The sequence below is a fragment of the Pipistrellus hanaki genome (assembly GCF_964339955.1).
Source record: "Pipistrellus hanaki genome assembly, chromosome: 9".
NCBI lineage: Eukaryota > Metazoa > Chordata > Mammalia > Chiroptera > Vespertilionidae > Pipistrellus > Pipistrellus hanaki.
The window spans coordinates 59,006,731-59,021,827 of record NC_140511.1 but is presented as its reverse complement, the minus strand read 5'-3'; the positions used below and the strand labels follow the sequence as shown (position 1 = coordinate 59,021,827).

Genomic DNA, 15,097 nt, shown 5'->3' with positions numbered 1-15,097 from the left:
ATTCTATATTCAATGAAAATTTCAGCTCCCCAGAATCCTCAAGAAATGTGATGTTTTATATAACTGAATTCTAGATGGCTTTAAAACACTCAGATTTTTACATCATAATTACTTGGGATCAAGTTTCTTTTCATTTTGACCATTTTTCTTCATTCTAAAGTAGAGGGCATATCTATCTATCAAATAATGAATACAATATTTGCTAACTCAAAATCATACTTTTAAATATCAATGTTCTTACTTAAAAAAAATAACAACATAGTATTTTGAGATATGCAGGAGCTTTTAAGAAATGCCCCAGATATATGTAGTTTCTTTGGGGATTGAAATACCTCTACAATCTTTTCATAGTTGGCTTGACCTTACTGAGAGATTATCAGAGGAAAACTAGAAGCATAAATACCTGGAAAATCTCCTATGGAAGGAAAGAAAGAAAGGGGTCAAAATTAAAGTAAGGGCAGAAGACCTGAGTGGCTCTAAATTAGACACTCGATCCTTTCTAATGATCCAGGTTGATATTGAGTAAAAGCTAAGAAAAATAGAATTACTGATTCTAAAATATCTACCTTACTTTTTTCCTTTACATAAAAAATATTATAACAAGAAACAAAGCTTTCTCTTCATTAGTCATAAATGGAACAAACTGTCAAAATGCTAGGGAGAATTAATATATATGCCTGAACAAATGTCTGTAATGGCTTCGGATTTGTTTTCTGGTTTCACTGGGGTAAGAGTATATGAAGGTTCTAGATCCTGAAGATATCAATGAGGAGCAAAGGAGGCTTAAAAGTGAGTCTAGGGCCTCTGAAACTAGGTCTTTCTCCCAACACTGTCTTCTGGGTTCTATGAAGTAGGAACTGGACACAGAGCAGGATGGTTGCTAAGGAGCTTTACAGGTGTGCACCTGCAACAGTAAGTGATATTTTAAGAAAAAGAGAATGAAAATGCTTTACCCAGCTGGTGTAGCTCAGTGGTTGAATGCTGCTCTATGAACCAGGAGGTCACAGTTTGATTCCCAGTCAGGGTGCATGCCCAGGTTTCTGGCTTGATCTCCTTTCAGTATGAGGCATGCAGGAGGCAACTAATCAATGATTTTCATCACTGTTGTTTCTATCTCTCTCTCCATTTTTGAAATTAAGGGATATATATATATATATATATATATATATATATATATATATATATATATATATATATATATATATGGTTGTATGGAGAGTGAATACAACATCTGGTCTAAAAGAACATGCTTTATGGTCTATACATCTATGTAAGTGTAAAGATTATTATTATTAAACAAGTTATTTGAGTAAAAAGTGTTTGATTCTGTGGAATCATTAAAAGCACCCTTTTCATGCTCAAATAAATGTCCTTTATGAATCACCCAACAGTTTCAGCTGATTCCATTAAACCCCAACTTTTAGGGGCAGGCTGTGTTTAATGTAACCTACGGTTTCACTGAAACTCAAGCTAGATATACTGGTAAATAACAGCTACCAGAAGCCAAAACTGGTATTGTCCTTTTCTCACTCACTCTTGTATAACACATGAGTCTATCATAAATCAAGTGAAACAGAGCAAGCCAGGCTGGGAAGCACAGTTGGACTTTCACCAGAAATCACTGTTGATTTGCCAGCTAATGTGTTCCTCCCACATGTGCTGAGGCAGAGGCAAACACATATTCCCAGTTGTCTCCAAGCATAATACACCCTACTGCCTCCTCCTAACCACCCATCCACTGAAGATTCTCACTTTTTACTTCCTAACTTATTAATAAGCCTCTTATTTAAACAATCTAGAATTTAATTGAAGTATAATAAAAATTATACACACACATACACACACACACACAGGGTAGGGCAAAGTAGGTTTACAGTTGTATGTGAAACACAGTTTATTATTATTATTTATTAACTAGAGGCCCAGTGCATGGATTCATGCACTAGCAGGGTCCCTCGGCCTGACCTGTGCCCTCTGGAAATCCAGAACTCCTCAGTTGTTGAAGAGCCGGTTTTGGTCTGATCCCCACAGGCCAGGCTGAGGGACCCTCTGATGCACAAATCTGTGCACCAGTCCTCTAGTATACGTATAAGATCTTTGGTTAATCTCTTCCCACCCTGCACATCCTCCTTTCCCTCTGAGATTCATCAGTCTGTTCCATGTTTCTATGCCTGTGCATTGAGCTTCTGTCCCCTGATAATCATTGTGCATCATAGCTACCAGCTGGTTGGCCAGTCTGCCAACCACTTAGGCATATATATATATATATATATATATATATATATATATATATATATATATTATTGTATTATTTTTCATATGAATAACTGTAAACCTATTTTTGCCCCTCTCTGTGTGTAGATGTCCTCTTCTGAAAACTTAACTTGCATTGCCAAGAAACAAAATGTCAACATTGAAATAGGGCGGAACTAACTCCTCGCATAACAAACATCTTTCTAAAAAAATGTAGAATTGCCCACAATTCTCATAAAGGTTGTGTCTAGCAAAGCTCTCAGACTTCCTGTTTACAAAGTTCTCTGAAGAAGGCTTTGGTAGCAATAGGTTTGGGAATGACATGTTCTTGATAATGCCATCACAAAGAACAATGCCTGGCACACAGCAAAAGCTTGGCAAATTGGGTTGTGTGGAGAGTGAATACATACCATTTATTTGCAATGAAAGTTTAAAATTATACAATTAACTGAATATCTTAATTTACTCTATGGGAATTTTGGAAGTTTTTCTGAGGAATGGGCATATAATTTGGGTAGTTTGTGACTATCATTTGGTGGTCTGTAGTCTAATATTTTCTTTAAGATAAACCCCAAAAATTCAATGGAGGAAAAAAGTAAATGAAAGGCAGAAAATTACAAGGAAACTACTAAGGATTTATTTCACTCCTGAGGAGGAAGAGGAGGAGAAAGAAGAGGAGGAGGAGAAAGAGGAGGAGGAGGAGAAAGAGGAGGAGGAGGAGAAAGAGGAGGAGGAGTGGGAGGGAACTATTGCCTGGCCTGTGTGGCTCATGAGGTCACAGTTGATTCCTGGTCAGGGCACATACCTGGGTTGCAGGTTCAAGTGTAGGAGGCAGCAATCAAGACCTTATCTCATCATTGAATTTTCTATCTCTGTCTCCCTCCCCTTCCTCTCTGAAATCAATAAAAATATATTTTTAAAAAGAGCAATGGTTGTTATTCTTAACTAATTTTTGAGCCCCTACTGTGTGTGAGAAAAACTGCTAAGTATATTAAAAATCAGCAACATAAATATTATCTTCATTTCACAGAAGTGGTAACCAAAGCTTAGAGATATTAAGGGATATAGCTTGCAAACAGGACATGGAGGATTAAAATCTAGGACTGGAAATGAGGACCATGGATTAAATTATTGGACACATTTGCTTTATATACAGTATTTAGTTTTACTGACATCTACACAGATGTGTTAAAAAGATTGAGTAATATCAGTTAGGGAGGGTTGGATCAGGGTTGGATTACACATATATATAAAAATATCCATGCTTTCAGTGAGATTAAATACAGTGTCGTTTGTTTTTCAAGTGAGGGTGAAAATTTTTCAAGACTTATAATGAGGTTGTTTATTGGATCTCAGGCTATTTCTAGGTGTTGTAAGTTTAAAATTAAAAAAAAAAAAGTCATCGAGCCCTGGCCAGGGCTAAGGTGGTTGAAATGTAGTCCCATGCACCAAAAGGTTGCAGGTTCCATTCCACGTCAGGGCACATACCTTGGTGCTGGTTCAATCCCAGGTCAAGGTGAATATAGGAGGCAACTTATCAATGTTTCTCTCTCATATTGTTGTCTATCATTCTCTATCTCATTTCCTCTCTCTAAAATCAATTAAAAAACATCTTTGGATAAAGATTTTAAACAATGCATTGACTCCACTTAACTAAAGCAAAAATAATCCCCATAAACTGGATTACTCCATTAAATTATTTCCTAGAAGTGAACTAAAAGCAGTGATTTTCTCTTTATCTGACCCAGGAAGAAATCATCTCCACTGTCGCATTGCCACCTGCTCTTCCCATAGAACAGAGAAAGAGATATAGAAAAGGCCAAAGGGTCAGTAGTTAAATCTTTTCATATTGTATATGAGCCAAAGTCCAAAGAAGTTAAACACGCTTAAGCTAGTTATAAAGGCAAGCCTAGAATTTAGGATTCCAGAGTTCCAACACGGAATTGTCTTCACCTTTACTGTGTAGATTTCAGGTTAATGTTATGGTGAAAAGCACAAGTGTTTTGTCCCATGCCTCTTGGGCCAGAAAGCATTTAGAAACAATATCGTTTTGTTTCTTTCTCTTTAAAAAATTAAAATAGTTAATCTTCAGTTTGGTCTAATCCTTAGGTATGTCTTTTTTGAATGCCCATCCAGAGTTAAAAAGGAATTAAGCAGAACCACTTTAATGGTATGTGGTTCATATCCCTCCTCCTACCCATATTATCCTTCTGCTAATCTTGCCTTTTGTGCCAAAAAGTAAAGACAGACTTGAAAATAAATAGTTCATAATGATCATAAAGGAAACAATATAAAGTGCCAGGACTAGCAGATTTTGTTATCACTCACACTGAGCAATGACCATGGGTTCTAAAGTTGGCAATTATCTGCTTTTAAAAAATACATAATACATTTTGTGGGGACCATTTCAAGGTTACAGGTCCCAGAAATGAATCACCCACAGTTATGTATTAAATGAAGATATTAATTGTATGAAGCTGGTGCAAAGTCTTTAATCTTTGTCTTCATTTTGAAAGTTTCTTTCTGTTTAAGATAATAACGAAAGAAAACACAACTTCTTGAAGCAATGTAATTTTCTTTAGAACATTTAGATTTGGAATGGAATTATATATTAGCTGAAATATTTGTCTACCTGGGCAGTCTCTCACCCCACTCTCATCCACTGTCAATTTCATCATATAATTTTTAAAGAACCTAGAGTTCTGGAACATAGTATAAAATACTGAATTCAAAGCTAACTTATTTGAATGTTCTCCTCAACACAAAAATTTCTTCTAAATCATTCCTGGGGTGTTCACCAGTGTTTGCTTTCTAAAAAAAGGAAAATATATATGTAGGAACAACTGTTGACATATGTATGTATGTATTTAAGTATGGTTGGTATATAATATTATATGTTTCAGGTATAGGATATAGTGGTTTATATACCTTAGGATTTGATCACCACATTAAGTCTAGTAATCATGTCATCATGCAAAGTTATATACATATACATATATATATATATATATATATATATATATATATATATATATGGAATCTGGGGGAAAGTAGGGATACTTAAGTAAATATTTACTTGATTTTGAATGAGCAAATTTACTATTCCAGAATTTACATATCTCAGATAGCATTCTGTCAACTATGGCATTATTACCATTATTAATGCAATAAAAAGGCAATGTTGCTGTTTAATATATGTTTTCAAGCAAACTCCAGGAAACTGGGAATATGCCTCAATAATAAATGCACCCTATAAATTCCTTTCAAACAACACAAGAAACAAAGAGTGAGGGGATAACTTGGAAAAACTATTGATTTGACCCTGAACATATGGACGGTTATGACTGCATCTATGGAGAAACAGGAACTATTAGCTAAGAGAGAAAATAGAAAGCTCCTAGACACAGAACCTACCAACCATTACAAGAACCTGAAACCCAGAATCAAGCAGAGGGCATGGACAAAATAAAGTTTCCAAGAAAGTTTCTGAGCCCCTTAAACAGGCCAACTTCTTAAACTCTAAAAATTAAAGTACCCTGTCAATGATTCTCAATTAAGACAGCTGCTTGCATGAAGCTTATGAGACATTTGAACCACAGATAAGCAAACATGGTCCAGCTCCTCTGTCTTCAAACCTCAGAGTGCTGGTAGGACAATCCCACTAAGCTGGTTTAGTGCAATGTATTGAACCAGTCTTAGCAGAAATTCACATTAAATCAGGTCCCCGAGATGACGAATTCCATTTCTCCCACATACCATGCGGAGGCTCAGAATTCAGACTTATCTGGAATGCAGAGTGAAGAGGCATTAAAACAAAGAATAATTAAAAAAAAAAAAAAAAAAAAAAACTTCACAGAGTTCTCCACCTCTGCATCGCATTAGCCTGCAAAGGATGCTCCTACACACTGCAAGGGCACACAGAGGGGACGTGACAATCACAGGGAGGGAGACCGATTCCAACTGACCTTTCTGCTGTTTAAAGGACTGAATGGAGCCTGAATGATGGACCATTTTCACTCTGTGCGTCCCCGCCAGGTGAGGAAGCAGTCCGAGAGGGAGGCTGGGGAACTGTCGCCAGACTTTGAGAGTGACTCCTTGGCTGCACGAAATACCAGAGCCCGCGCGAGCGCGCTGCAATCCCACACTTGCTTCAGGGAGCGCATCACTCCGGAGGCTGCATGCCCAGTGTTGTCAAGGCAACGCAGGAGGGCGGGCCAGCGTCCGGCTCCCCTTAGTGGCGACTTGCGGAATAACCCCGCATCTCCTGCCTCTAGTGCCGCAGTGTGGGTGGGAGTTGCGCAGGGTTTGTTGGGACAGGCAGGAGAAGGCCTTTTTTAGTGACTATATCCAGGTCCCAGCAAATTTCCAGAGCGGCTGGTCATTACCTCTTTTTCAAGTTTTGAGGCTGGTTAATATCCTGACACAAGCATTGATTTTCTAAAAATTGGTCCATAAACACTGAAACTTATGGAAGGGTAAAGTTGGGTTCTTGGAGAGGAATGCAAACACAGATGCAGAAATCTTTTTCTTTTTTTCTCCATATTTCCATCTAAATCTTCAATATGGATAGCCTCCATTTATTCAGAAGAATGGGTTTGGTAGATAAGCAATATTAACGTTTAGTACATTAAACTGGAGTTCTCTGCTTGTGCTGCAGCTTGTGGAGACCTTGAATCATATATGATAGTGACATTGGACCATTTATTCTAGATGCTGGGGGTATGGGGGGGGTGCTGCTCTCTATTATACTTCATTTAATCTTCATAGAAGTTCTATAAAGTAGGTAGAATATTATGATTCTAATACAAAATAAACAAGGCCCAGTGCAACCAAGAATTCTCAAGATTACATAAACCAACACGTAGTTTGAAAGAGAAGGCACCTGATACCCAGAGAGAAGGCCAAACCCCAGTAGCTAATATAGGTTTGGGAGTCACCTCAACATGTTTTCAGTATGGTCTCATTTCCTCTTATCAGTGCTCCCTTATTCAAACCTCATAAGCTCCCCCCAAAAGATGGGACACTATTACTGAACAGACACATAGCAAAAGAATATAGTTTTTTGAGTTTCAAAGGTTTGTGAGATCAACTCAGGTCCAGGTGAAAGATCCAAATAAAGGCTGATGAGAAAGAGAAAGAAGCAGAGATTCAAAATTTTTAGAACCTGACACAGACTAATCTATGGGGTGGTCTTTTGTTTCACCTGTGGGCAGCAAAGGGAATATGGCTTTACAAGAGCAGATGTTTCATATTTAAATAGCTGCATCACAAACCACCATGAAACTAGAAGCTTAAATCTACAGTTTATTATCTCTCATGATATTCTATACGTGGGCTAGGCTCAGTCTGGTGGTTGGGATTCAGAGTCTCTCTTGAATTTTCTGTGGAAAGGATTCCATTCTCAGTGGGAAGTGTAGTGGAGAATGGGCAGCCTTCTTTAATGAAGGATACTGGTCCATTCAGAAAGAAAATACTGAACAGGCAGTAAGAGCTCAGAATGTAGGCACTGAAGAAGTAATTGGTTATGAAAAATGAACTCCTTGTGAGTTCATCTGAAACTGAAGATCTAGAACAAACCTCAGAGACTTTACAGATATTTTATAGGAGAGGGCACTGAAATCCAGAGCAACAACTAACTTTCCTGGGGTCTTTTTGTAGTTTTGTTAATTTTCAATTAATAAAATTTTAATACAATTCAACAACTCAATGGATTCTGGTACAACCCAATCCTCATTGGGGAGGGTTAAATTTGATTATGTATTTAAGGAATGGTTCATAGCAGAAAATCAATGCCCAATAAATGTTAAATATTGTAATTATAACAAATGAGGATTTTATCTTTTTTAAACCCTTTTAAATCAGAGGGATTTGAATACTTTTGAAACATGAACATTAATTCCATTCTTGATTAGGAGGAACAGGGCAAAGAATCTACTCGACACTCCCAGGCAGAGGTACCATCTTCAGTTTTCTAGAACCTCTTCTTTCTTCTTTCTGGGGATGTCTGATTATCTCCAACCATCTCCCTTACCCATAACCCAGCAGGAGGCACAGTTGTGTGAGCCGGAGCTAGAAATGAGTTAAGAATTTGAACCACTTTAAAAATTAATTCCCTCTTCAAAGAAAAGTAGTTTTGCATTATTTCTAACATGATTGCCCCCTACCCTTTGCACTTATGATTACATCATCTTCCCATAAAGTTTATTAATGTTAACTAGAAACATTTTAGGATGGGCTGACAGATTGCTAGCAGGAGATTCAAGGAACAATTTTACTTGTTTTAAAGTAAGTGTTTTAGGGAAGGTTGCTAGAGAAACAGCTTTATGAGGGACCTTGGAATTTCAACCACCATCTGCTTTATAGGAAAGACAAATGCAAAGATTAGGAAAAGTTGTGTATGTGTGTGTAAACAGACATAGTGTATGTTTTGGAAGTGGGAGTGCAGAAAGAGATATTTGAACAAAGACCTTCCTGAAAATCAAATCCTCCTCTGATCTGATAAAAGGAAATATTTGTATACTGGGATCTCCATTGTAGAAAGATTAGGAATGAATATTACATAGCCTCCTTATGGAAGGCTTACCTGATTGTTGGGTTCATTTTCTTACTATTTTTGGTTTCAAACATCTTCAAATTTTAGTGAGAAAATGATGAGTATTGATTTTAGATTCATTAGATACATATCTTTAAACTCCCTCCATAACTATGTTTCTACGATTCCAATTTTGCTTTTCTTTTTCAGTTTTGAACCCTCGCTTTTTATTTTCTTGTGGAGGTTTCTGGTGCATTCACCCTCCCACAGCTCAACACCTGCCTCCTGTCCTCCTAAGTAATTAATTATCAGGCTCCATGCTAACTTTTGTTTCCAAAAGCAGTAAAGACTTTGTTCTTTACATCACCAGGAGGCTTCTTACTTCTTTAATAGGTGAAAAGGTGGAGTTGAATTCTATATAATAAAACCCTAATATGCAAATAGACCCAACAGGGGAACAATCGGTCATTAAGACGCACACCGATGACCAGGGGTAGACACTCAACGCAGGAGCAATGCTCAGCCAGAATCCAGGCTCATGGCTGGTGAGCACATTGCTAAAGACCCCTTTGGGGATGTTCACCTGTAGGCTTATGCCTGCTCTAGCAGGCAGACATCCCCCGAGAGGTCCAGGACTGTGAGAGGGCACAGGCCCTGCTGAGGACTTCTCCCTGCCCAGTGCACGGATGTCATGTGCGGGGCCTCTAGTATAGTCAATAATAATGTGATACTTTGTATGGTGACATTACTGGACTTAGTGTAGTGATCACATTGTAAAGTATATAAATGTCAAATCACTATGTTGTATACCTTTAATTAACACATTGTATACCAAATATAATTACATAAAAATAATAATATTTTAAATGAATTCTGGTATATGATCCTCAGCTCAGGCAATTTTGAGCTCCCCTGTATTGTTTTCTATCATAGGTACCCAGTGAATTCTTTCAGAACCACTTTGTATCTTGAATCTCTGACTTAGTTGAAATTGCCAGGTCTGCTTCTCCTTGCGTAAATGGAAACAGAAATAGAGATAGAAATTCTCTTTGCAGTTATTTCCTTTTTAAGAACCCAGTTATGTAAGGTGTTAATGGGTGAAGTAAAATAGCCTAGTCATGCTGGCAATGGGTTTATCTGCGAAGAGGAAGGAACAGGGGAGAGAGAAATATCCCTGGGAGATATTACGAAGGGAAACTATGTTTTCCTGAAAGGATATTAAGTGTAGAGTATCTATTTCTTCAGAGATTAGTATAGTTTCTGCCACACAAGCTTAATAAATGCTTACTATTGAATAAGTAATTAAGGAAATGAAGTTAAAATTTTTAAATGACTTCCACAGAAATGCTTATTTAGTGCTCTGAGCAGTTGTCTTCTTCCTTCTGTAAAGTCAAGAAACATACATTTTATATGCTTAACATTTATTTATATTTTATATATTTATATTAATACATTGAGCACTTGCTTGGTTTTGGTTGCTATCCATACCATTTTAAAGACACATACAAGCTCCTCTGAAAACAAATGATAACAACAGAATCCATACACATGCTGGGCTAAATGGGAGGGTGGAGTAAACTTTAACAATTGCTTCCTAAGAAGTCTGTTTCCTGGCCACGTGTGACAGTACAAGAACAGAATTAAGTAGATTAGTCCCACTGGTATCCAGACTGTATGTTCAGAGAAGCCTTCAGCAATAACATTCCCGATGGCTTTAAAACTTAGAGAAAGCAATGGAGTGAAACAGAAGCCTGTACCTTCTTTGAATCCAGCCTGATGCGGTATTCATACATAGTATTTTTGAATAGACAGGAACACAAAATGATTTGCTTAAGAAGACACCATCAAGAGAAGACGGATGTGTGGGACAAAGTAGTTGATGATGGATTAAACAACAGTTTACATCTTATGTCCCTGCTAAAATCCTACAATTACTTCTCTAAGTTGCCTTAGAATAAAGTCCATTTTATTGTCCTACCAGTCAGAGAGCTCTGTCTCAGCATTTTTCAATCTTTTTTGTAGGACTCTACAAATTCTTCTGATCCTGCAATGTTTTTCATCCTCAGAGACCTCTCTACCTTTGCTGCTGCTGTTTCTTCCACTTGGAATCCTCATGCCCAAACCTTTATTATTCTCATAATTTTTTCTTAACCCATATTCATGCTTCAGGGCTCCAGAGCAATGCCATTTCCAGGACGAAGCCTTCCTTTACCCACACCCACACACCGTAAAGTCAGTTAGACGGTGATTTATCCTCCTCTAATAACCATGGGTTATAAACAACCACGTTTCATGGCATTTTTACCAAATGCTCCCAATGCCTTACACATACAGGTTGTTTGCCAATAGGAAGGTGGAGATGAAGGTAGCTTTTGTTGTAACCTATTTACTTTTCAGAGATAATATATTCATGACTCCTGGGAAGCAGGAGTGACTGGCTGTGAATACATTGGGGTATCTATTTGAACATAACCAGTCCAGCTGGAGCAAGGTATGAGTTTGTTGACTTGTCATTCTTCCAAAGAGATTAAGAATGTAATGCTTAGCAATGCTTTAAAAAGAAAGTGTGCATGGATTTTGTTTACTGGAATAAAGGTTCCTTATGCATTGTCTATTAATAAAAGCAGACTGCAAAAATATTTCAGTGTGAGATCAATTTTTACATAACATTATATAGCATAAATATATCTATAATGATAAAATTCAAAAATATAGCTAAGTGTGCATGAAGGATATATTGACTTTTTTTTTCATTTTGCTTACCAACATTTTAACCTTATTCTGCATTTATTCCTAAAGGGACATTATATTCTAGGTTGTTTTTTCTTTGGTCACAGTGTAATTGGTAGCCTAAAAATTTGAAAAGTGGCCTGGTTTAGCCTCACCACGATGGCTCAGTGGTTGAGTGTCCACCCATGAACCAGGAGTTCTTGGTTTGATTCCCAGTCAGGGTACATGCCTGAGTTGTGGCTCTAGCCCTAGTAGAAGGCATGCAGGAGGCAGCTGATCAATTATTCTCTTTCAGCTGAAACCGGTTTGGCTCAATGGATAGAGCGTCGGCTTGGGGACTGAAAGGTCCCAGGTTCGATTCCTGTCAAGGGCATGTACTTTGGTTGTGGGCACATCCTCAGTAGGGAGTGTGCAAGGGGCAGCTGATCGATGACTCTCTCTCATCGATGTTTCTAACTATCTCTCTCCCTTCCTCTCTGTAAAAATTAATAGAATATATATATTTTAAAATTATTCTCTTTCATCATTGATATTTCTCTCCCTCTCCCATCCTCTCTGAATTAAAAGCAAAACAACAACAAAAATCAAACACCATATTGTTTTTAAAAAGTGTCCTGGTTTGGATAGGAAATTATGTGATCAAATGTGCATTACTTATGCTAGAAAAACAAATGTAAAAATCAAAGTGAAAAATAATAACTGCATACAAAATGTCAGTATGACATTTTAATAAAATGATAGCTCAGACTTAAAATTGTAAAAACATCAGCACTTTGTCACGGAGGCTTCCTTTTTAACCCAGCAGGGAATTCAAAAGGAAGACATTGCTTTGGGACTCTAGAGCCTACCCACTTAGGCTGGCCAGCGTGTAAATTGGCATGCTGTCAACCATAGATTCAATGGTCCTAAAGGTCTGTTCCCCCGTCATGTTTTAGGATTCTTGTCTGCTGGAAGAGAATTTCACGTACCCTCACTTCATAGATATAATCCTTATAGGTGGTTTGACCAGGGATATTACTATCTCTACTGAAGGAAAATAGTGGAAACAGTACAGAAAAACTCCTTGATTCAATCCACAAAGAGAAGCTTTGTGGGAATCTGAACTTGAGAAGAGTCTGAAATTAGACACTGTAATATGATAAAGAAAAAAAAAATTTGGCCAAAACAAAAGTTACAGGAAGAAATCATTATTGAGTTAATGATTGAACTAATGAGAAAGCATTACCTTTACTTTAAAAATCAATTTTGGCATCTTGAAATGATTTATGGATTTATATAATTGATCAATCTGTCAATTATAGGCTCTGTATTCATTAAAGTAAATCTAAAAATCTAAGCAAGTCTCATTGAATAATTGAAAAACTTTTAGCAAATCAACTTTATATCATACTGGGTGGGACAAAGGTAGGTATACAGTTGTGAGTACACAAAACATAGGGTTTATTCTTGTATTATTAATTATTATATTATTTTCATATGAACAACTATAAACTTACTTTGACCTACCCTTCATAATGTTCTTCTTCCTCCTCTCGTATAATTTCTACAAATTGTAGAATAAACTACATGTTTTTCTTTCTCTACATTTAAAAAATATATACTTGGAATCTATGTGCCAAATTCAGTCAGGATATATATTTTTAGTCCTTGCAAGTTTTATACCAGAAGAAACAGAACATCTTTGTAATTACTTAATAATAGAAAGCAAATGGTTATATAAGCCCAGTTCTAAGACTTCTAACTTTGGGGTGTTTCATTGTAAAACAATGGTTGAACATTTTGAAAAAAATTTTACAGAAGTTTTTATTCCTATAATAAATGCCAATTCCATAATATTTAATGAATTTCTCATTCTGCTTTCCTGACTGATGAAAAACAGACAAAAAGAAGAAAAATAAAATAAAAGCAAAATGAGAGAGAAAGAGAAACATGTAGAGTATGTATAGACCACATTATCAGATCCTAAAATAAAAGAATTACATTATTTAAAATGGGAAAGATATTTTCTCTGGAAATCAGGGATATGTAAATCAAAATTACATGGCATACAGTTAAGTTTTTCACACTTGCAAAAATGGAAAGAAGCTGTGATATCTATTTTTATAGGGGATATTGGGAAAAGCCTTCTTTCATACATGTTTTTGAAACTGTGAAGCATTTAAACTATTTTAACCAATAATTTAGTTCTTAGAAATCTATCTAAACAACACAGTTATAAATAATGGCCTATATGTCAGGATGCATATTGCATTATTGACCTTGGTATCAAAACAACAAAGACAAAACTTATACCCAGCAATATGGAAATTATGATTTATCCTACTATAAAATCTGGTTACTTGAACAGGAGGGGAAAAATATAGAAAGCTACAGACTAGATTGTTAACATGAGTGGGTGGGTTAACATGGCTGGGTAGAAGAGGAAATGAAGAGAAGAAAGACAAAAAAGGGAAAAAAGAAATGCACTCTATATTCCAAACATATTACCACATTTATGCATTTATAAAGTTATGTAGATGTATGGATAAAATATTTTTAAATGTTTTTTAGAACATTTAAAAAATTCTAATCTTGCCAAAACTAATTTATCTACCCAATTTCTCTCTCTTCCCCAGTTCATTTTCTCAGCTTGGTTCAGAATGTATTATTTTATCTGCCTCACAGAAATAACCAAAATACTTCTCTCCATTACCTCTTTTGGGAATGTTTCCCACCTGCTGTTCATCATCCAAGTCTTCTGAGGCCTAGGTATGCACCACCTCTTCCCTGAATACACCTGCCCAAATCTCTTCTGAGCTTCTTTATCCTTGCTAAATAATTCAGCACTTAATTATATAGAACTATCAGTTGTTCTCTGATTATCATATGCCAATTGGTTGTGTCTCCCCAACTATTAGTCTTATTCTAAGTTTTAGTTTTGTTTTCTTTTTCTAACAGATGCATCACCAAATTGTACCTTCAGCCTGGTGATTGTTATGCATAGATTAATGCTCTGTTTTTGGTTTCCAAACAGGGAGACAGTTAAGAAAGTATGCAGCCTTCATCTCAGAAGATTTCAGTTAGAGTTTATGCTCTGTTATTTCCTAAGGGTGTGCCTGAATACATTTTATTCCTCTGAACCTTAGTTATAGGTCTCTGATATTTAATGCAATAATATTTTTAAATAGCCTGAGTGGTGAAAAGACTGCTAATTTTAGAGTCATCCAATCTGGCCTTGAATGTGGATGTGGTTAAATCACCTAGCACCTAAAATATGTCTAATTATGATTTCTACAGTAGGTAGAATTTTTTTTAGTTACTAGTTTTTAGGATCAAGCCAATATCTATGAGCTAGAGGCCTGGTGCACAAAATTGTCCCCTGGTGTATGGGGACGGGATGGGGGGGTTTGTCCCTCAACCAGCCTGCACCCTCTCCAATCTGGTAATACTTGAAGGATGTCCCACTGGGATAGGGCCTAAATGGGCAGTCGGACATCCCTTTCACAATCCAATACCGCTGGCTCCCAACTGCTCGCCTGCCTGCCTTCCTGATTGCCCCTTACCACTTCTGCCTGCCTGCCTGATCACCCCCTAACCATTCTC

The 15,097-nt window shown here is 36.8% G+C and overlaps 1 protein-coding gene and 1 long non-coding RNA gene across 2 annotated transcripts in view; one reads left to right on the top strand and one right to left on the bottom strand.

Annotated features, from left to right (window-relative positions):
* Window positions 1–6,344, bottom strand: part of ANO3 (anoctamin 3) — a 189,120-nt gene extending 182,776 nt beyond the window's left edge. Inside the window, exon 1 of the mRNA XM_084893600.1 lies at window positions 6,219–6,344. Coding sequence (XP_084749726.1) covers window positions 6,219–6,264 — 46 coding nt within the window. The 5' untranslated portion in view covers window positions 6,265–6,344. The remainder of the gene's footprint in view (window positions 1–6,218) is intronic.
* The window catches only part of LOC311627276, a 570,423-nt gene that overhangs the window by 410,321 nt on the left and 145,005 nt on the right, over window positions 1–15,097 (top strand). The gene's annotated exons all lie outside the window — the stretch shown is intronic.